This window comes from Morus notabilis, unplaced genomic scaffold, assembly GCF_000414095.1.
Source record: "Morus notabilis unplaced genomic scaffold, ASM41409v2 Scaffold329, whole genome shotgun sequence".
NCBI lineage: Eukaryota > Viridiplantae > Streptophyta > Magnoliopsida > Rosales > Moraceae > Morus > Morus notabilis.
The window spans coordinates 1,018,776-1,039,681 of record NW_010358084.1 but is presented as its reverse complement, the minus strand read 5'-3'; the positions used below and the strand labels follow the sequence as shown (position 1 = coordinate 1,039,681).

The following is a 20,906-nucleotide window of genomic DNA, read 5'->3' as shown; positions in this document are numbered from 1 at the left end:
ATAGATCAAAATATGACCATACGATTTGAAAACAATACGAATTTTACAGATTAGGGTTAAGATAAAAGAGATTCAGATCAGAATTGAGTCAATCTAAAATTAACATGAAAAACACTAATCAATTTCAATTTAGACCTGACTAATCCGAACACGACACGAAACTCGTAAAAAACTAAAAAATACATATATTTTTCATTACATATATTTTTATTTTATTATGAACTTATGATATCATGATAGTTATACTCAAAATCTTATACCATTATTTGTTTAATTTCAATGGATGTTATTGTATTTTAGTGTGTTATGAATTTTAAGTTATTTATAATATGTAAAAAATTAAATAAAAGTATACAAATTCCGTGTCAATTTCGGGTTCATGGGTCAATTTCGTATCACATGTCATTTTTATGTTGCAGTTTTTAAAAAATTTCGTGTCACGAGTCGTGTTCGGATTGACTGTAAATTAAAAAAAATGATGAAAACACGATACATAACACGAATTACTACCCTGTTTATGAGTATATAATATAGACATGTCGTATGCGGGATTAATCCAAAAGAGTAGAGTATTATTAGGGACAGAAAAAAGACAATTCCATTGTGGATGATCTAGCAGCTTAGTACTAGAAAAATACTTCACCAATGATGATTTGTAGCTCTGACCAAAAGAAAAAATTTTAAGGAAAAATAAATAAATAAAATAAACAAGGGTCTTCAATTGAGTAGTGCACGTTATACCTTGCTTTGATGGAACCAAACAACAAAATTTTCTTTTTGCCGTCAAGAACGAGATTCAAATCCATATGGCTAATTAGTCATCACTGTAAATAATATTCAAAACAATATAACCCATTCTAATATTTTATTTAGCTTTTTTTTAAAGGTAAATACAAGAAGCAATCATCAAATCCATGTGGCTAATTAGTCATCACCTATTAATAATATTTAAATCAACATAACCCATTCTAATACTTTAATTATTTTTTTTCTAAAGGTAAATAAAAGAAGCAATCATCAAAGCCATATGGCTAATTAGTCATCACTTATTAATAATATTTAAACAAATATAACCAATTCGAATACTTTATTAAAAAAAATTTAAGATAAATGAAAGATGCAATCATCATTTTCAATACTTAGAAAATGACTCTGGGTCGTCCTCCAAAAATTTAATTATTAATAATCCCAACCGCCGGCCTTCTTAAACAAAATAAAATAGATTTTTGTACATGCAAAATCCGTTTTAATGATACTACTTTTGATTTTTGCCTTCCAAGAAATTTCTGCTTTCTCCAGAGTTGTAATAAATAAAAAAAGAAAAAGCCATCCGAGGACCAGACTGCAAAAAGTGCCACGTACTAGACTGGTGACCTAAAGAGGACGTTGCAGTATGAGAGAAGTCCCGGGGGAGATGTATAACAACCACAAATAGACAATTGAAAACAGATAGATACATGCACTGACAAAATAAAAAATAAAAAATGTATCTTATGGGATTCTCTTTCCCATAAATTTCAAGCCAAAAACTCTGACACCAGCAAGCAATCAAGGCCTCTCATTGGGTGACACGTGTATGCTCATCCCAATCATTTGGGTTGGGACCGGCCATATGCAATCAACAACTTTGGGAACGTTTTTTTTATTTTCTTGTTTTCCATACGTCTTCATGAGAGAAGTTGTTGGTGGTGCGATCTTTTTGTAGTTTTGGGAAGAAAACAGGTGCACTGATAGAATTGCCAGCGTTTTCTATTTTTTGCTTGGTGTGCCAAGTTTCCTATTGATGGGTATTGAAGATTCCTGCTCAAATTTTGTTCCTATTGAAGAAGGTTAGAAATATCTTTTGTTAAACTTTGTGGGGGGTCTTTCTATGATAATGCATCGCTAGTGCATGTTTCTAACCTCAGATCAAATCAAAATCACAATAAAAAATAATAATAATAAATAGAATAGATGATTTATGATACAGATTAAGTAAACTTATTCTCAATTAACTAGTATATTTTGTGAGAAAAAAATACTGTAATGAGTCACGAATTATAATTTGAATCATAACACGAATCCTCGTACCAAACACGCTCGTCTCACCGTAAAAGATTTTTAATTTTGTGATGCCTTTCTCGAGTGTAATTACACGCGAATATTAAACGTACTGTGCGTTTATTAAATGCAGCTTAAATCTCAGCTAAGTGTTGTTAAAAACTAAGAAAAATTTGACCGTTTGGATAATTTTAAATAAATTTGGGTAATTTTTTCGATATTAAAACAGAGAACAATCCTTTCATTGTGTTGCTGAAAGGACATGGATGGGAGGGAAAATACAATTGAGCAATATTAACAAAAAGATGGAATGGGCGACATTGATGAAAATTGTCTATTATTGCTTGGTCGTGTCCAATCCGCAAAATACCAAAAAAGGACCACGGCTACACCTTTTAGCCTAAATATTTTAATATTCTCAGGAGGCCTACCGAAATGCTTCCTGTGGACAAATGGGAGATGGGATTTCATTCTTATTAATTTCACCAATAGTCACGATTGAATATACTATTGTAAAGCAACAATGTTTAGACAGAAAGTTTAAACATATATTACAAAAAAAAAAAAAATTTGTGAGATAAATTGTGATCTGTGAAACAAAAAGCTTAACATGTTTTTTACCCATTGATTCTACAGCTTGTGTAAAAATTAATATGGTGTCACCAGCAGTTCCCAAACCATCAGAACTTGTGTAAAATGCCAAGAGTACACCAACTTGCTAATTATTATCATTATTATTAATACGATCTTCATCTTCTGTTTCAATAATCAATATTGTTATGACTAGTGTTGAAGTGGAATTTCGACAGAAAATCTTAACTAAAAAAGGGAGTACGCAAAGCTTACCAGACAAAAGTGATCCTTTGGAGCGGGAGTTCCCTCACAGCTTGAAGTAAAAGAGAGTTCAGTAAGGGCGCTCGGGAATTTGGGAACAACAGAATGAAAGTTGAACAACAAAAATAGACTCGTCATCTGTGAAACACTCAACTAGTTCAGTAAGAGTCAGATTTGTATACAAATACATAATCAAGGGGTGAACGACCACAGACGACATTTGCAGAAATTAGTATCAAGGTTTGAAGGTCTGGAGCAGAAGGGAATCGCAGTAAACATGAGGATTCTACTCTAAAATAGCCTTTAAAAACTAAAACAGCCACAATTGACAAACAAAGCAAAAATCGGCTCATAGTTTTCACACCAAAGCAACTTAAAGTAACGAGGCAAATGAGCGAGGAGTTCGCCACGGCTTTGAGGGGTGAGATGAATGTCAAAATACGAGCTTGTAACAAATAACGAGTTTCCTCTGCAGCCTAAAAGCAAAAGAACTAAACTATTGTCTTCAGTGCGATCAGTGGACAAGCGGGAAATGGTTAGCTGAAAATATTACATTGGACATCAAAAGACTTACCTTAGCAATTAGAAGTCAAGTATTATGTGTGAACAATTGAAAGGTGATAACATGAGCTGAGTTTCTTCCAGATTTAAGCAAATCCTTTCGAGAAAACACAAGAGTGACCTCCAGTTCCAGCCAGTTAAAATCTGCTGCAAAATATGTTAATCGAAGTTAAATAAAGACCAGTGAGGAAAGCTCTTACCTTTGGCAAGCCCAATCTGCAATAATTGAAACACGTACATATCTGAATGATAACAGAAACCTGTATGCAAGTTTAAAATGAACATTAAACAGAAGCTCAAATATAAATTTAATTGAACAGAAGTTCGTCCAATATATCATAAACCAATAATCAGGGAAGGAAACCTCTAATTAGGCCACGAGAGACTTTAATTGAAGAAAAAAGCTGATTTTATTAGGAATATGAAATGTATTTACATGAGGCATTGTTCTCTGATTTGTGAAAGCTACAGCGAGGATACATATTTGCTAAGATATAATCACTAGGACATACTAATTTTACCTTGAACAAAAAGATCTTTACAGTCAAAGTCACCAACTTAATAAAGGAGAGAGATAAAAGAAAAACATCCGAAAGGTTCACTCAAAAATCAACTTGTGCGGGAGCCTAAAAAAGAATCTATATAACCTAATTGTTGATAGAAGGTCCAATGACTATCATATAACTGGCCATTTCTTGAGCAAAGCAGTTTTGTTTCTTTTGTCAATTGTATAATGAACAAAGTCTATACAAAGAAGCAGCTTCAAACCATCATATTTAGGTCTGAAAGGTCATCCATTGGAATTTCAAGGCCCATAAAGTCGTGATCTTGCAACCCCTCATCATCAATGTTCAACCAAGAACCCAAATCCTGCCCTTGACCATCAAGATCATCAGGAACACCTAGTACATCCATTCCTGGTAGTTGCAGATGGGACAAGTCAATAGGTTGGTCATCCAATACATCTAAGCCAAAGTCATCTTTTCCCTTGGCGTTGCTACTTGTGGTCATTTCACTTGATTTTGGTATGGAAGGCGTTGCTGGTTTGGGTTGTTCGGTTATCCTGCCAAGAAGGCCATTTACTGAAACAGATAGCTGAGTTGTTTTCTGCTTGGGCTTTGTTTTAGATTTCCTTTCCCCCTTGGCATTGGAGGATAATGAAGGACGACCAATTTTAGCCGTTCCATTTCTAGATAACACCTCTCTGTTGTACCCTTTTCCATCTCTGTCCCTCTCGCTCCTTTTTCCTTTGGCGCTGCTTGATAGAGTATTTCCCATGCTTGCTTGCGCACTTGAAATACCAATAGGACTGCCAACATCATCAAGTGACAATTCCCTCTTCTTCACTCTGTTTGACCATGTATCTTCTTTCCCAGTAGTTTGTTCGGAGACGAGCACATCTGAAGAGATATCATGTTTATCAACATTCTGAATGAACTGTGAGGGGCTTTGTTGTGAACCCATGGAAGCTGCAGAACAGAGAGCTACACACATCCAATAAAGAAGGCCAGTTGGTAAATTTAAAACCGCAATAGCCCGACATAATCTACTAGCAATTCATCACAAAGGATGAAACATATACACATGAAATCCTAAATAATTGCAGAACACATTACCCGAGTACTTAATAAATGACATAAATCAATACCTGAAATTCGGCCTTCCAAATAACGGATGGAGGCATATCCTTTGCTAGATTCTCCGTCTGTGGCAAAATCAACTTGTCGTGCACTATTAATGTTAGACCTCGAATGAAATGTTTCCATAAATAAGGGTTCGCTAAAGCAGCTCTTGCCTGTATCATCATACTTATGACATTGCTCTAGTGTCCGTTTAACAAAAGCCAAGGCAGCTTGCTTTGCCCCTTTATTACTGGAACTCTTCCCGCTACCCCAGCAAGCCTAACAAACAAAAATCGTTAAGAATCCAGCATCAAATAAGTAATCAAGGATAAAGGATAATTTCGAGCTGTCACACTTAAAAAGGACTCGCGATAACTGCCGCCATTTTTCGAAACTATAAGAGCAGCTTAAAGTGGTTTTCCAGGCCTTAGACCTAATATCCTTCATTCTCCATCTCAAGTAATTTTAATCTAATAGAAACATCCAAGAATTTTTCCCTTTCTTTCCTTAAAAATGAAAAAGCAAACGAAGTGATATATCCACAATTACCATATATTTTTCATAGGCCATTGTGGTGAGTTTCTCGAGGGCATGTTGTTCAAACTCCCTATAAAACACAAAGATATAAGTAATTATACTGTGATTTAAAAAGATAAAAATAAATGAAGACGGAAAAAAGGAGAAGCTTATTACTTTTCTTGATGTTCTTTTGTTACCAAGGCAGACTTCAATAACGTGTCTATCAAACCTTTCCTCTTCAAAACCTATCAGCAAACAATATCACAAAATCAAATCCTTAATAATAGCGTTGGTTCAAGTAAGATCAAAAGTTTCAAAAATAAAAATAATGAATGAATTTTCTTTTAGCTATGTAGCATTAGGTACAGAATATTTCCTTGCATAAAAGGTTGAAGATATATTTGAAATAACGCAGTAAGTCAAAATATACCTGTTGATGATACTTCTCCTCCAATTTACTTATCTCCTCACCGATTTCTTCATCCCCCATCCGCACCATGTCAGGCTTAGCAAAAGTAAAGTAAAGTAAAATTATATTATAGTTGCAGACCATATACAAGAGAAGGAAAGTAAAATAAAACATGCAAGAATTTGGATAGAAAAAATTATCGCTCTCAATTGGCAAGTAAAATTCATTGCCAACTCGATGTTTCAGAAGTAGAAAAAAAAAAAACAAAACCACGAGGGTTTCTGATCATGCATACTTAAACTGAACTCTCAGTAAAAGGAGAAGAAACAAACCACCCACCAACCACATAACTGGGAAAGGAGCAATATCACAGAAGAAAAAAAAGGGAAGACATGTAAGAATTCTTGTAAAAAGTTGACCTACCACAGGTTCTGGGAAAATTCCAATACTTTGAATTTCCAAGAGAAGCTTTTCATTTATTGGCATGTTTTCATATTGAAATTCTGTACACATGCTGTTAGGAATCGATGTTTGGTCCAAGAGTAAGCCATTTGACGAACAACTGAAGTTTGCGTTCATTGCCATGTGTGGGATACCAGTCATTTCAGTTTCAGGCTCATTTTGTTCTGATTTCCCAATTGCCCTATAACCGTTATAAGCAGAATGTCCAGAAAATTGAAAATTAAGTAGAGATTGGTGATCCAAAGTATTTGATCCCAACTCTCCATCCTGATCAAATTCAGATCCATATGCATCAACTTTGAGATCTTCATTTCCACTGCTATAATCCTCCTCTGAAATTAGTGCTGCTATGAGCCTTTGACAAAGGGAAATTTCATTATGATCCCCTGTACCTTGTACTAATTGTTCTAGAAGGAATTCCCCATTTCTTGATTCACATTCAGTTGACCCAAATCCATTAGAGACGGTGTTACCACCATCTCCGTTTGAAGGTACTTGGGTAGATGTCAACGCAGTAAACTCAAGGTTCTCCTGATAGATAAGTAAAACAACTTGAGAAAAATAAAATAACCCAAATCCGTAATAAAATTTCCATGTCCAGAGAGAGGCATTGCCGAGACTTGAATTATATCCAACAAGGAAAAACTTTGAAATGGGACCAACAATGCCATTTAAAGTAGACTTAAAAAATAAATAAATAAAATAGTGATGAGAAATGCTATGCTAATGGATTATTTGTAGTCAGTTTAGTGAGAAAAAGTTTGTTAACATCATTATTTGAGAAGAGAAACAACAGTAATTTTTTCTCCTTATGAGACCATCACCTGTTGCTTTAAGTAAGAAATGTCTGCATCAGAAATAAAACCAAAAAATGGCTCCATCTGCTTCCAAAATGGGCTGGAACAGACACGGACTGCAGCAAAAGTTTAGCCATTAATCCAACTAACTCAATCATATAGGCACTTGAATAAACAGAACATGTCAAAAAAAATACCGGGGTTAATAACAGCATTTGCAGCAGCCAATAGCTCTTCATTCCCATCCTCTGACCCAACTAATAAACAGAGCCAAATGTGAATGAAGTAGAAGAAAGAAGTGAACAAAAAACCGTAATCAAGAAAAAATCAGAAGTTTGTAGATTCTTTTTCTTTTCTTTAACAAATTTCAAGTACAAATACCAAGAAAATCTGCGGCTGCATTAATTGCTGTATGCTTTTGACGAGTATAGGCTTTTCGGTCAGAAAGTTTCCTAGTTGGTGGACGGCCAGCCTTACTGAGAGAGGAACATCACAAGAACCATAAGATTCAACTCCAATCAACAAACATAATAAGAGTAAACTGAGGAGAAGCATTTGTTCAATAGCAAATGCAAGTACAAAATCTTAAACCTTTCAGTCTTATCAAAACCAAGTCTGGCACTTCTAAGCTGTTTTGCTGTTCCCACGACGCCAATCTTCTCTACTGTCATTGGCATAAGAGACCTCGTGGAAGAAAATCCTCGCCCAGTCCTCCCCTGCCTCCGAACACCATCTCCAAGGTCTTCCCCAGAAACTAGCTTATTCTTTCTTGACGACAATACAAGAGAGGATACTTTTTGGACACTCTGTCCAGCTTTCTCATCCGCCTCGTCAGACTTTTTAACTTTATCTCTGGACTTTGTTTCAACAGCCCCTGACTCCTCACTCTCAGATAAGGCAGCAGCAGACAAAGGATCACCTTTTAACTTAACCTGCTGAGGTGAACCTCCAGACATGCGTTTTGTGAACCCCGAACCAATGTCATTACCAGTGACATCAGATGGGCTATCCATGGCAGGAGTTTCATCATTACTGGAAACAATTGGAACAAAATTTGAGCGTCTTGCAGTACGTGAGATTTTCTGTGGCCTTTGGCCAGCCCAATGGGTAACGGGTGGGGAAGAAGATCGTGTTGATGCCATGCGTTTGCGATTGTTAGCTCCAATGCCGGAAGGGGGCTTGTTTGTACAGTGAGAAATCTCCCAGTCATTGGAAACAGTAGGTCTATGGACAACCGGGGACGACTTAGGCAAACCTCCTGTACCTGATCGTGGTGCTCGGACAGATGCATTCACTTTTGCATTTGAAATAGGACTAGCTGAATTTAAATCATCACGACCGTTTGCCCTGAGTATTGAATAACAAAAGGAACAAAAATAAATAGACAGTGATTTTGAAAATGATATTAACTAAGAGAACCAAAGATGGGCCTCAATTGACAACAATAAGGAGTCGTAACAGAAAAATAGCAGATAAGACTCGTAACTAAAATAGAAAAGTGGCATAAGAATAAACCATCTCATAAATAAAGCCAGAAACACTCAGTGGAAGAAAATGATTGATGCTAAACATACTTGTTAACAGTTCTAAGGTTCACCCTTTCCTTATCTGAACCAATAGGACGATCTCTCTTGTCATTGGTTAGGGAACTGTTATCTGGATCAGTCCTAGAGATGGATGAACGCATACCCAAGCCAGTCTGTTGTGACATTCCATCAGATTTCCCAACTCCAACAACGCTACTAGTGACTCCCGGCCTACAGAAAGGTACATGTAAATAACACGCTTTAGAAGAGATTCATAGGTGGTTATCATCAAATGAAATCAAATTCGATAACATTTCATAAGTGCTTTCAAAGAAATAACAAAGAGGAAGAGATCTCATTCTTTTCCAACTTCAATCATGAGCCATCAAATATTGCAACAATTAAACCAATGACCACAGTAAGCCCCCAATCTCTATGGATATCTCGAGGAAATCTCTCTATCAAATGCTTCAACACGTCACATTACATGGATAAGGCACAATACAATAAAGGAAAAACGATACATTGTTGTATGCAACATAAAAGCATCAATTAAGTAGAAAGCTAGCAAATATACCTTACCCTTTACTAAAAAGTCTCAAGCCTGTATTCTAAGCATAAATGCACCCTTAAGAAATAGAGAGTTAGTAGTATCTCTATAGTATTTAGTCCTCATGCAATACGGGCCTTCCTTTACCTAACCTCAAGACTAATCATTCAATGATAATACAACTAACAACATCGCAGATAATTAGTAATGAATGTAATTCTATATATCTTAATCATATACAGAGATTTCCTTTTTCCTCAACCATTACACAGACATAAATGAGTTCCCATGCCCTTCTTAATTTCTTATCAAGAAAACCACTATATATCTATATATATATATATATATACATGAACAAGCATCTACCCAAAAATATTGAAGCCCTACCCATTGATGAACTATTCTAATATAATAGATTTCAACTCCAAACCATTTCCATGGATACGTTGACAGTAATAATTCAGAAGTCATACCTAAAACCATGCGAGTCATTATTTAACCTTGATCGAGCATCAGTAACAGGCCTTTGCTGCATTCCTTGTTTAGTTTCCCGAAAGCCATCAATGGATTTAGGAGGCAGCGTACTGGGAGAAACATCTGCTTTTATCCCAGAACGCTTCTTCTTCATTTTTGACTTTTCCCAACCATCAACTCCAATGGATAAAGTTCTATCCTCACCCTGAACTGCACCACTGTTTGCAAGCCTCAACATTTCTCTATCCCTATCTACAGTGCCAGATGTCCTGACCAGAGCATTACTCCGTCCATCCATCTACATTAATCACTATCACTATCAAGCTTCTTTTATTGGAAATATAGTGGGTAAGGAATAGACATGATGCCCAAATAAACGGCAATACTGACGCAGAACATTATCTTAAATTTGACCCAAATCAACAATAATAGGAGTTTGTTAGCAACGTCAAATACCATCTCCTACACTCAACTGAAATAACAATGGTCAGGGACAGTTGAAAAAATAATTTTAATTGGAACAAGGCCTTCTAAATCAGATAAGCACATGCATAAGACAAAAATGTAAAGAGAACAATACCAACACCCATAATGACGTTTAGACATTTTCAGAAGCTGTGAAAAAGAAAAAGATGCAACAGAATTTAAAAACCAAAATGGTAGCAGAAAGAACTTTTACAAGTAAAAGTAACAGAAAAAATTTGGAACGAGGCCGTGATATTAAAAATATAGCAAAGGAAGCACATCTGAAGTGATTAATAACATATACCTTAGCATCCACAAAAGAAGTTCGAGTGCGTTTATTCGGGAGAGTAGTTTTCGTCCGTTCTTCTGACTTCTGCTCAAGTTCAAAACCACCTTGGATGGAGTGATTTTGAATTCCTATCTTGCCCATGCTTGGTCCTGCACCTGGTCGATCACTTGATAACATTGCACCAGAGCGATCACTAGGAAAACCTTCTGATCGAGATCTCTTTTTAGATGGTACACTTGGGAAAAATTTATTAAATACCGACAGAGCTTCGTTAAAAATTTTCATCCGTTCCCTGTTATAACATAATGTTACAAACCATTTTTAACTCCAAACCAAAATGAGAAACATACAAAGAACTACCTGGCCTTGACATTACTTTCCCGCAGAGCATTCTTGGCTCGTTTGGCTTCCTCTGGTGATAGAGATGGAGGCAGCATCTTTCCTTTTGTAGAACCAGAAGGAGATTCATCTGATGAAATTCCAAGAGCAACATGTACATGTCGTTTAAAGTCCCCTTGGCGGAGTGATTTATGATCCGAAGCCACCACCTTTGGATCAAACCTCAAGCAATGAAAGAAATTCATCACATCTCCTTGTGTTACTGTGGAGGTGCTTCTTGACATGTTTGGAAGAGAAGACAAAATTGGATTATCCATGGTCTCACGAAAGCTACTCGATCTGTCCATTTGAGTAGCTATGTGGGATCCACGTTGCCCACTGATATATAAAGGTCGATCTGGGCTACTAGACGAGATATCAAACTTGCTAGATGTTGCCATTTCACTAGTTTCCACACATACTTTGCATCATTAACCCAAAAAATACAGAGGTGCATGACAAAGTTGGGGAACTAAAGCACATAAAGCCAAAATTTCTCAAGGGCAATGATTGAGCAGCATATCTGCAATAGACATAGCAATAAAAATGAGAGTAAGAAATGAAATTCACATTCTACTTGAACGAGGTGGGTAAGAACTCATTTGTGAAGATTCATATTTCTCATGCCAGAAATGATGAAAAACCAAGAAGATTTATGGCCACAAAGAAAGTGAACCTCCTAATTTGTTTAACCATTATATAACGATTGTTCAAAATGAAACAAAATAAGCTATAACTAAAAATAGAAAGTCTCAAAACACCACTTGTGCAAACTGCGTGAATTATTTCTTCCCCTAAAGCTGCATTAACTGTTAAATATCCTTCAAGCAGCACCTAAATGAGAAATCTTTTTTTGCTTCTTATCACAAATATATACATACAGATATATATATAGACATGTAATATACAGTTGCTTATTTTTATCAACTTAAATTTTCATAACACATGAATTCGTAATTGCAAGCATTTAGCGAAAAAGTCTCTATCTTACAGTCATAAAGGTAAAGCATTTTTCTCCAACTTCATTGAAGTCTTGTCCACCAAAATAAGTAAATATTTATATTATCGAGCTTCAACGGAAACAAACTGAATCCAATATGACCGAAAGCATGACTCTTGTATTTTGGTTCCAGCTCCGATACTTTTAAGGCCAAAATTTTCGTTAAGCTCGAAAAAACAAAAGGAACTTACACATTAGAGCTAATGACTCCGCGGGATTTGAACAGTTGGTTGTTCAAATCAGAGAGTTCATATCGGGTACCGTACACCCTCCAAAATTGATAATTTAATTAGATAACAAACTGCACAAATTGATTAAGTAAAGTCAATATCAGCCATTTTGTACTCTAAATTCCTACTTAACTTCCTTCCATATAAGCACCCAAAAATTAAACTACAATCATTGATTGAGAAACGAAGTAAGCACCCGATTAGCCTAAAACAACTAATCGTGAGAAATCATTAGCTATAACTTCTCGTTTTCACATAATTTGATTAACTGATTAACAACTAGATTTGTTCGACAATGCCTAAATTCCAGTATTTTAAGAAGCCTAGTAACGAGATCACATTTCTAAATAATCAAATTCCCTGTCAATTCTACACACACAAACACGAACATAAACACTTGAGAGCTAATCACAACGTTACCGAGATTGAAACTTGACCAAAGACACCCAAAACCAAAAATTCTTACACTTTGATAACCGCGTCCAGGCTATGCGCGCGCGGCTCCTTCCAATAAGCTTAGTTCCTGCTGTTTGGTTCCCGAGAAAATAAGCACAACAATGGGTCAGCTATTGAATCTTACGTAATTTTGTTACTTTATTTTTTTGTCCGTTTTGATTCCGGATAAAACAGAAATGAAAACAACAATAAACAATAAAAACGAACCTTTGAAATTGAGGGAAATGGGTGCGGGAAAAGGGAGGAAAATAAGGGGGTTTGGAATTTTCTCGGATCCCAAACAGTTTGGAAGAATCACGGAAGAGGGATTGAATGAATTTGGACTTTTTTTAGGGTCGCCAAAGAGATCAGAGTCGGGCGTGGAGGAGTTCCGGGGCTTCCTTTGGACAACATGGGAAAATTGGGAAGTGTCGATTTCGATTTCCACGACACGGCGTCGTTTTGAAGGTGGATTTGCCCCAAACGACAACGTGTTTGAAACGAACCGACGCCGTTTAGCGCGAACGCAGAGGTCACATTGTCGTTTGGGGCAGCAAAAATAATAATTTTCTTATTGAGGAAAAAAAAAAAGCAAACTAATGTTGTGACAAAATGTCATCCATTTTTAATAGATGAAAAAATAACTTTGATAAAACAACTTTATAAATTAACAGCGAGTTGTGACATGTTTTAAATGTCATTGACCCTTAAATAGTTAAATTTATACATACATACACGTATATCTTAAATAGCAAAGAAATAATAACTCAAAACGTTAAAGGATTTTTTTTTTTCTCAATATGAAATATAGGGTTGATTTTTTTTTTTTTTCTTTTTTCATATAGAATCGGATTGAGAATACTATCGTCATGCGCGTTGATACCAAACATATATATACATAATAAAAGAGACAAGTATGGTATTTCAACTAAACATAAGGGATGCTAGATATCTCCTTTTAAATGGTAGTTGTATAATATTTGAGAGGTAAAATGATCTTTTTATGCTATTCTTTCAAGGTGTATTATGCGAATTTGAAATACTGTTTGACAGGAATTTTAGACCTTAAAAATTCTAACGGTTAATGCGGGGTTGTTGTCATAATTAAATTTGGTTAAAAGGATAGTACCACAATATCTACAGTCCTGTTTATTTTACCGATTCGAGTTTTATTATAATAAAAATCTCTCAGAAACAGTCACATTTAATTTTTTTATTACAGTAAAAAACTCTCACATAAAGTCACATCTTAACTCGAATCAGCGAACTAAACAGACCCTACAAAAGTCTAATGGGTATCAATATATATATTTTTAATTTATTCTTCAACTTTGATTTTGCCAGATAGGTAGGTTCAATAATGATTTTTGTTTTTAAGTATGACCAATTAAATCGGAAAGTTGATAAATGAGTTGGAACTTGGCGGTGTCTTCAAAGTGATTGTAAATGGAACTTAAATAAATAGGTAATTAAAAAAAAAAAATTGCACGTTGTAAATTGCATATGTTGCACAATGCACGTACGTATACCAAATGAAAATTTAACAGTCTACCAAAGAACGTTTCTACTAGTTCTTTACGACAGAGTATAATCTATTGTAAGTAAATTAGAGGACTGTTAACGAAGTAGATCTGATATGCTTGTTAGTAAAAATGTCTCCTACATTTCTCTCTGTTTCAACAAAACAGCCAAACGACGGAAAAAAATTCAAAAAATTCAAAAATAAAAAACTTCCTGTTTTGCTCACGGCCTTGGGACCATACATACAATGGCAATCAACATACATAGTTCATAATACATGGTATATCAAGCATAAAGAGCAATAGACCAGGAACTGCCACAAAGCGAAGGCCTAACTGCCACAAGCGAAGGCCTATTTTGTTCGCCAACCTGGGCAGTAAGGACCATAATAAAAGCCTCAGATTTTCAGTACTTGGATACAAAAACTTCAAATCACCAAAGTACTACTCATTCCTACCAACCAAACCAAAGGTAATAAGTCATCCAACACTGCTGTACACTTGGGAAATTATTCATAGCGACTAGCGAGAGCGTGAACTTCATTGTTCAAGCTTATCAGGGCAAAGCCTTGCTGAAAAATTAGCAGGCATGCCCATTAGCTTCATAAAGGGCCTCGTTCATCTGTTTAGAGAAGACGCTTTTAAATTGTTTCGATCGAGTCGAGCAACTATCCAGAGCTATACGTCATTGTCTGACGTGTGAGCACCGGATTCCTTGTCCGTTGAATATTCATCCGAGCACTCAACTGCAGAATCAGCTAGCAAATGAACACATAAACTGTCAAGAGTGTAACTCCGTTTGCAGTTCATAAGGAACATTTAATAATGCTTGTGTTGAATTAAGTTCTATTACCGTTAGAAGAATCGGTGGATGAACGGTTTGGTTCTGTAGCCCTCTTTGGATCTGCAATGGTTGGAATAATTAGATAAGATATTTTTGGCACAACAAGAGAAGACAAAAATTAGGAGGATTTATCATTTCAAACAATGTAAAACACTAAAGAAAATGATGGAAATAAATATGGGCTCCATTCATCTTTTCCTTTCATGCATTTTCCTTCCACTCGTTGTATGTTGCATGGAGAAAACAAGGGGAAGATACATAATAAAGGAAACAGCAAAAAGTGAATGACTAGGATAAAACTCATACCAAAAGAATGACGCAACCCTTTGATGGCCTCAAAATTCTTGTATGTATATCCAACAAAATTAAGATCTTTAGGAGTCAACATCGTCTGGCAACAGAAGTTATCAAATAATAATTAGATACAAGGGCAAAATATTACGAACAAAAAAAATTTCCAGGTTATTGTGATGCGTGGACTTCTTGTGTCCTAAATCTTTTCAGACATAGCCATTAGATTATATTAAGTACTCAAAATCATTAATGTAAATGACATGTACAAAAGACAATATCATAACGTACAAAAGACAATATCATAACGAGTTAAAAAATATTTTTTCTTCAGAAGCTTTTCTTAGTTTTCACTTCTTTTTCTTTCTTTAGGTTACTTTTAAAGTAACCCGTTAATACTTGAATTTAACTCCCATGAATTTAGTGTCAAAGCAATCAATCAATCTCACTGGCGATGCTGTTTTATGTCACATGCAAAGCTGTCATTCCAAATTCCAGTGGCTAGAGTATGACAAAAACCAGACAACTAAAGACATCATATTAGTTAGGGTTAATTTTTTTTGTAGCACTAAAACTAGGATTACCACCGGTTTTGATTGTTTTCTTTTATGTCACTGACATGCCAAAAATTTCTAGTAACTATAGCAATTTTCGATAGTCATGAAAGTGCAGTTTATAATTACTAATGTGGCAGTGACATTAAGAAAATAATCAAAATCAATGCTGTTTTAGAATTCTTTTTATTAGTGATAGCCGAATAATAATTAATCCTAGTATGTGCCAATTTCTCTGGTATTCATTAAAATAAAAATAAAAAGGTCTTTGGTGTCCTTAGAAGTAGATAAATGCATACCTTCCTTACTAATCCAGATCCATTTCTTGCCGGTTTTGGTGTATCCACCTATGTATTAAAAAATGAAGGGAAGAACCATAAACTCAGTATGGAATAAAAAAATGAAGGGAAGAACCATAAACTCAGTAAGAATCTATGCTAATATAATAACTAATAACAAATAGGAAGTTATTTAAAATTAGGCAGAAACAACCTATTTTCCTTAATGAAAATTGATCAAGATAAGTAGGCTTAGCACCTCATCAAACTTCATAAAATTTTGAGTATCAAGTTCCCCATTGACCTCAGGTTTAAATGCTGCTTCCACATCATAAAGTTTGTCCCAAATAATATCTTTGAACCAAGGATGAGCCTGGTCAAATTTAGCATAATTAGTATAGTTAAGAACAAGTGTGGGAATTTAAGCATGATAAATTAACATGCAAGTTGAAGTTAAGAGGAAATGACATACTTTAATTTGGTAAGCTCCTGCTATACCAAGCCTATGTTCAACATCACAAAGCAACCTACTGATCAGATCTTTTGCTTCAGCCGACAGTCTTGCCTCCTCTGGAAATTTTAAGTGGTTTCTCCAGTGCACAATCTGACATACATGAGTTTTTTGGTCAAGTAACAAGTAGACATCTAATATTGTTATAATAATAAAGTTCAAGTGCAAATATTTCCAGAAGTCATATAGGCAGGTTAACGATTCATTAGTTGCTCTGCGAGAAATTCTGGGAACTGGAGGAAAGGAAAAGAAAGATCCTGGATATGGTCTTCTCAAGTAACCATACAAATTTATATCTACATGCATGAGTAAACAAATAAGGAAAATGTTGTAAAATCATGGAGTAAACGTTATGCAAAGTCTTTACAGTCGAGGGATTCTTGATAAGATGATTGACCGCACACCAACAAATGGAATAGGATAACTTAAGCGCTATAAGATGATATATATGCTTCAGTTCAAGAAAAAGAATACAAAGTACATCATAATCACTAAACCTTTCTGCATGTTGTTACTGGATCATCAGAGTAGAAGGGAGGATATCCAACAAGCATCTCATACATTATTGCCCCAAGTGACCACCTGCAAGCAGGAAGTAAATAAGTATACATGTAACCGAACCTTCATACACCTGACAAAACATCCAGAGCAATGGCAGAGGTTCTTGATTGTTAGCATCAAGGTCATGTCCGCCCTCCTGAGACCTTTATATTAGGAAATAAATTTGTTCTGCCATTTATTAGCTATTATTGCAACTCAATAACACAGGACATTGAGTCAGGATCTATAATAGCTCTAAACCAAAAGAAAAGTGAATATGTCATACGTAAAGAAAGTTAAGTAAACCAAGAATAAGAGAATATAACTGATGGACCTCAAAAGAAAATATTTAATAGTTTGAACTGACTGACCAGTCACACTCTATGCCATATCCTTTCTTCATCAACACTTCTGGAGCAATGTAATCTGGAGTGCCAACTGTTGAATATGCCTGTAATTGAAAAAAAAAAAAAATCAAATCGAACATGTATATATGCAATCAATTGAATACATATGAGTTTAAGGAACTTATGCAAGTGAGATCTTCAATGATTTGTCAGTTAATCCAACCACCAAAAAGGCAATAATATCTGCTCTATTATAAAGGACTATCATCTTCACATACCAATTTCCGCCTGTTTATCTGCCAATGTTTAAGTTGTTCCATGGGGCTTTTCCAGCGCCTCCCGCTGGTTGTATCTGGGAATCCTTCAGCATCTGTTGTCTCACTCAAGTTCTCATCATCGAGAACTTCATTTTCTTGTATGGGAGACAAATGTGAGCAGTCAAGAGGCTTGCAAAGACCAAAATCAGAGAGCTTCATGTGACCATTTTTGTCTAACAGAAGGTTGTCTGGTTTTATATCTCTGTGAATGAAAAATGCAAAAATTCAGTCACCAATAACCAGCACTCTCACTATTACTTCAAATGTTTTACATACATGTCAGATACTGGACAAACCAACCTGTGAATGTAGTTATGTTTATGAATAGATTCAATTGCAAGAACACTTTGAGCAATGTAAAATCTGGCCACAGTCTCAGTCAAAGTTTCTTCTCTTATAAGCAAGGTCATCACGTCTCCACCAGGAAGATATTCCATGATCAGATACAAGTACTCAGCATCTTGAAACGAATAGTATAGTTTCACAATGCAGTGACTGCCAACCTCTGCAAGCAAATTCCTTTCAGCTCTAACATGCTCAACCTGGTTTCAGTTATACATACAATCAGTGATTATAGATATATGCATGGACAAAAGTAAATGGCAGTGATCATGCAAATGGTATTTTGCGAACTAATGTGGCTGTGGACACGAGAACAAAGTGAATTTTCTTCTTACCTGTCCCCGACTAAGCATTTCAGATTTTTTCAACTTTTTCATGGCATAGATGTTCCCTGATTTCTTCTCCCTACACAATCTGACCTGTAAATATCAAGATAAAAAAGTCTTTACACAAGAGATAAGACATTTAACAGAAGTTAAAATATAATTTATTGAAAGGAAAAAGTAAAAGAAATGAAAATTTCAACAGGTATTAAACAAAAAACCAATACAACCTATTTCTATTCTCATGCAAGTTTTACCAGAACTCTTTCTACACCATTATCCCAGCCAGTTCCAAGAATTATGTTCTTATAACTAAGAAATTTGATTTTCTTCGGCATTGATTGACAAAGAAAGCTATATAGCTATATACAATGCAAATTCTTTGTTAGATATATCAATCTTCTTTCATTGGCTATGAATATCACCCATGTTTAGTCCCAGATATCAACTTTGTCTGTTTTCTGATAAACGAGATATTAACATCTTTTTAACATAAGATTTCAATAAGTATCTAGACGCTTTTCCGAATAACACAATTGTGAGAAATGAAAAGACATGTCATCTTTAAAACGAAGCATCAATGCATTTTATATGAATATGCATATTTCTAACCTCTCCAAAGGCCCCTCTCCCTATAATAGTTAGAAGATCAAAATCATCAACACAAATCTTGTGCCTTTGCAGTCGCATAAAATTAGTCTCTTTGCGTTCCAAATCCTTCAACAGATTCACTTGTTCCTCCTCCGATACGCTTTCAGAAGCCAACTTCTTTTCGAGCACTGAACGCCTGGAAATAACAAATTTATAAGACGAAACATAAGAAAGATCAATCAAAAAAACTAAATTTACCATCATCGGTCAACAGTAATAATCTCTTCTTAAAATTTTAGCATCATATCTTCTCTGTTTCCACATTAACCTTTTAAGGGGTTTATCCACAATACGTCTACCAGTCCGTACTTGTTTAATACCATGTCCAATTATTCAAAACGAAAGCAAAAACGCAATTTCCCGTTACAATGGTCTACCAATATATATATATATATATATATATATATGCCATTATTCACAATAAGCATACAACACATTTAAACAAAAATATGATTAAATTGCTGCAATTTTTAAAATTAAAAAAAAATAACAATAATGCACTCTCCTCAACCAAAAAAAAAAAGGCACAGTCACATTCTCACGAATCCTATTTCCATGCATATAGCAATCCCTTTCAACTAAAGCAACCATGGCGAACTACCAAACGCTAGAGGCCGGTCCATTATGAACCGATCGAAGGGCCTAATTCGCGTCTTCTCTTCTCAAACATACAAACGATTCAGAGACCACAATTCCATTCCCGTTAAAAACCTCAATTTGATCACCAACAAAAAAAAAGGGAAAAACAGAAACAAATTCTCGAGCGCCGATTACGAACAACAAGGCCAGAGCTCGAACAAAAATTGAAAACGAAACGCCATTAAAAACGTTCGAAAGTGTTACCTCTCTCTGCGCTCTTGGATGTGCTTCCTCTGAGCCCTGTAGTGGTTCTCGATGAACTGCTTCGCCGCCGCGACCTTCTCCATCGTCAAGCTCGAGACCGGCGCAGCCTCCTCTCCGGCGCCCATGGGCCCCACCTCTTCGTTCCCCTCCTCCTCCTCCTCGGGATTCTTCTCCATCTCTCTCTCTCTGTTTCTCTCTCTTCTTCCTCTCTCTACCTGGTTTTTGTGAACTTTTGGCGATTGTGACGACCAAGCAAACACCCAAGGGACGAACGAGACCGCACAACGCAAACGCTCTTCTTTCCAACGACAATTTTCTGTTTTTTTTTTTTTTGGTTTTGTCCTGATTCTCCTTTTGAATGACACGTGGAATCTTCGGTCCAGGGTCGTTTCGACAGTTGGCCTTTCCCCAGAGCAAAATTCAGGTGTGAAGTTTTTGCTTTTTAATGTGACGCCAACGGCTGAACTCTTCGCGTCTTGAAATCGACGGTCGAGAATTCGTCAATACTTTCGAGATATGAAATTTTGGTGTGAAGTGGAAAATAAATGTATCGTTTGGTTAGAGGGTGCGTTTCGTTGGTTCCAGCGAGGAAATAGTAATGGTAATAGATATGAGAATTGTAAAATAGATTAAAAAAAATTGATTTATTTATTTAATTATAATTTTAAGAATATTATAAAATAGAGTATGAATATTTTTATATTAACAAAATTATCGTTATGTCATATATAACATTAATATTTTATATATCAATATAATTAATAAAAAAATATATAAGGTAATGTAATATAATATAATTAGTATATAATATATTACATAATTATGATATAAAATATAATAATATTAAAATAGTTAATATAATTATAATATTATGAAATATATTATAAGATTATATAATAAATAATAATATTTCAATTATTATATAATTTAAAATTACAACTATATTAGATTATA

General features: G+C 35.2%; 2 protein-coding genes across 6 annotated transcripts; both read right to left on the bottom strand.

Moving 5' to 3' along the window:
* Positions 1-3,842: 3,842 nt before the first annotated feature.
* Positions 3,843-12,999, bottom strand: LOC21409947. 4 transcript variants are annotated; one of them, XM_024161411.1, is made up of 17 exons: positions 12,820-12,999; positions 12,623-12,682; positions 12,118-12,227; positions 10,909-11,449; positions 10,564-10,840; positions 9,794-10,092; positions 8,819-9,001; positions 7,836-8,591; positions 7,626-7,720; positions 7,442-7,501; positions 7,272-7,360; positions 6,409-6,978; positions 6,007-6,081; positions 5,751-5,821; positions 5,607-5,664; positions 5,084-5,336; positions 3,843-4,919 (listed from the first exon to the last, which is right to left on the bottom strand). In XM_024161411.1, exons 4-17 carry the CDS (start codon positions 11,325-11,327, stop codon positions 4,198-4,200), a joined length of 3,927 nt encoding a protein of 1,308 aa, XP_024017179.1. In that variant the 5' UTR covers positions 11,328-11,449; positions 12,118-12,227; positions 12,623-12,682; positions 12,820-12,999; the 3' UTR covers positions 3,843-4,197. The 4 variants fall into 4 exon arrangements, with proteins under 4 accessions (XP_024017179.1, XP_024017180.1, XP_024017181.1 ...); XM_024161412.1 differs by having other exon boundaries at positions 12,623-12,679; XM_024161413.1 differs by lacking the exon at positions 12,118-12,227.
* A 1,329-nt stretch (positions 13,000-14,328) lies between these two features.
* On the bottom strand, positions 14,329-20,349 carry LOC21409946 (serine/threonine-protein kinase 38-like). 2 transcript variants are annotated; one of them, XM_024161415.1, is made up of 13 exons: positions 19,953-20,349; positions 19,071-19,245; positions 18,471-18,554; positions 18,094-18,335; positions 17,755-17,995; positions 17,501-17,580; positions 17,087-17,171; positions 16,551-16,682; positions 16,338-16,451; positions 16,100-16,147; positions 15,262-15,346; positions 14,965-15,015; positions 14,329-14,869 (listed from the first exon to the last, which is right to left on the bottom strand). In XM_024161415.1, the coding sequence occupies exons 1-13, from the start codon at positions 20,126-20,128 to the stop codon at positions 14,790-14,792; spliced, it is 1,593 nt and encodes a 530-aa protein (XP_024017183.1). In that variant the 5' UTR covers positions 20,129-20,349; the 3' UTR covers positions 14,329-14,789. The 2 variants fall into 2 exon arrangements, with proteins under 2 accessions (XP_024017183.1, XP_024017184.1); XM_024161416.1 differs by having other exon boundaries at positions 14,329-14,857.
* Between the last annotated feature and the right edge of the window lie 557 nt (positions 20,350-20,906).

Coding starts and splice junctions, on each gene's coding strand:
- LOC21409947 (XM_024161411.1), bottom strand. CDS start 11,327: ATGGCAACATCTAGCAAGTTTGATATCTCGTCTAGTAGCCCAGATCGA. Junction 6,979..7,271: donor TTTCTTACTTAAAGCAACAG/GTGATGGTCTCA, acceptor CTTATCTATCAG/GAGAACCTTGAGTTTACTGC. Junction 5,337..5,606: donor TGGCCTATGAAAAATATATG/GTAATTGTGGAT, acceptor TTTGTTTGTTAG/GCTTGCTGGGGTAGCGGGAA.
- LOC21409946 (XM_024161415.1), bottom strand. CDS start 20,128: ATGGAGAAGAATCCCGAGGAGGAGGAGGAGGGGAACGAAGAGGTGGGG. Junction 18,555..19,070: donor GGAGAGGGGCCTTTGGAGAG/GTTAGAAATATG, acceptor TGATATTTACAG/GTCAGATTGTGTAGGGAGAA. Junction 16,452..16,550: donor CAGGAGCTTACCAAATTAAA/GTATGTCATTTC, acceptor AAATTTGACCAG/GCTCATCCTTGGTTCAAAGA.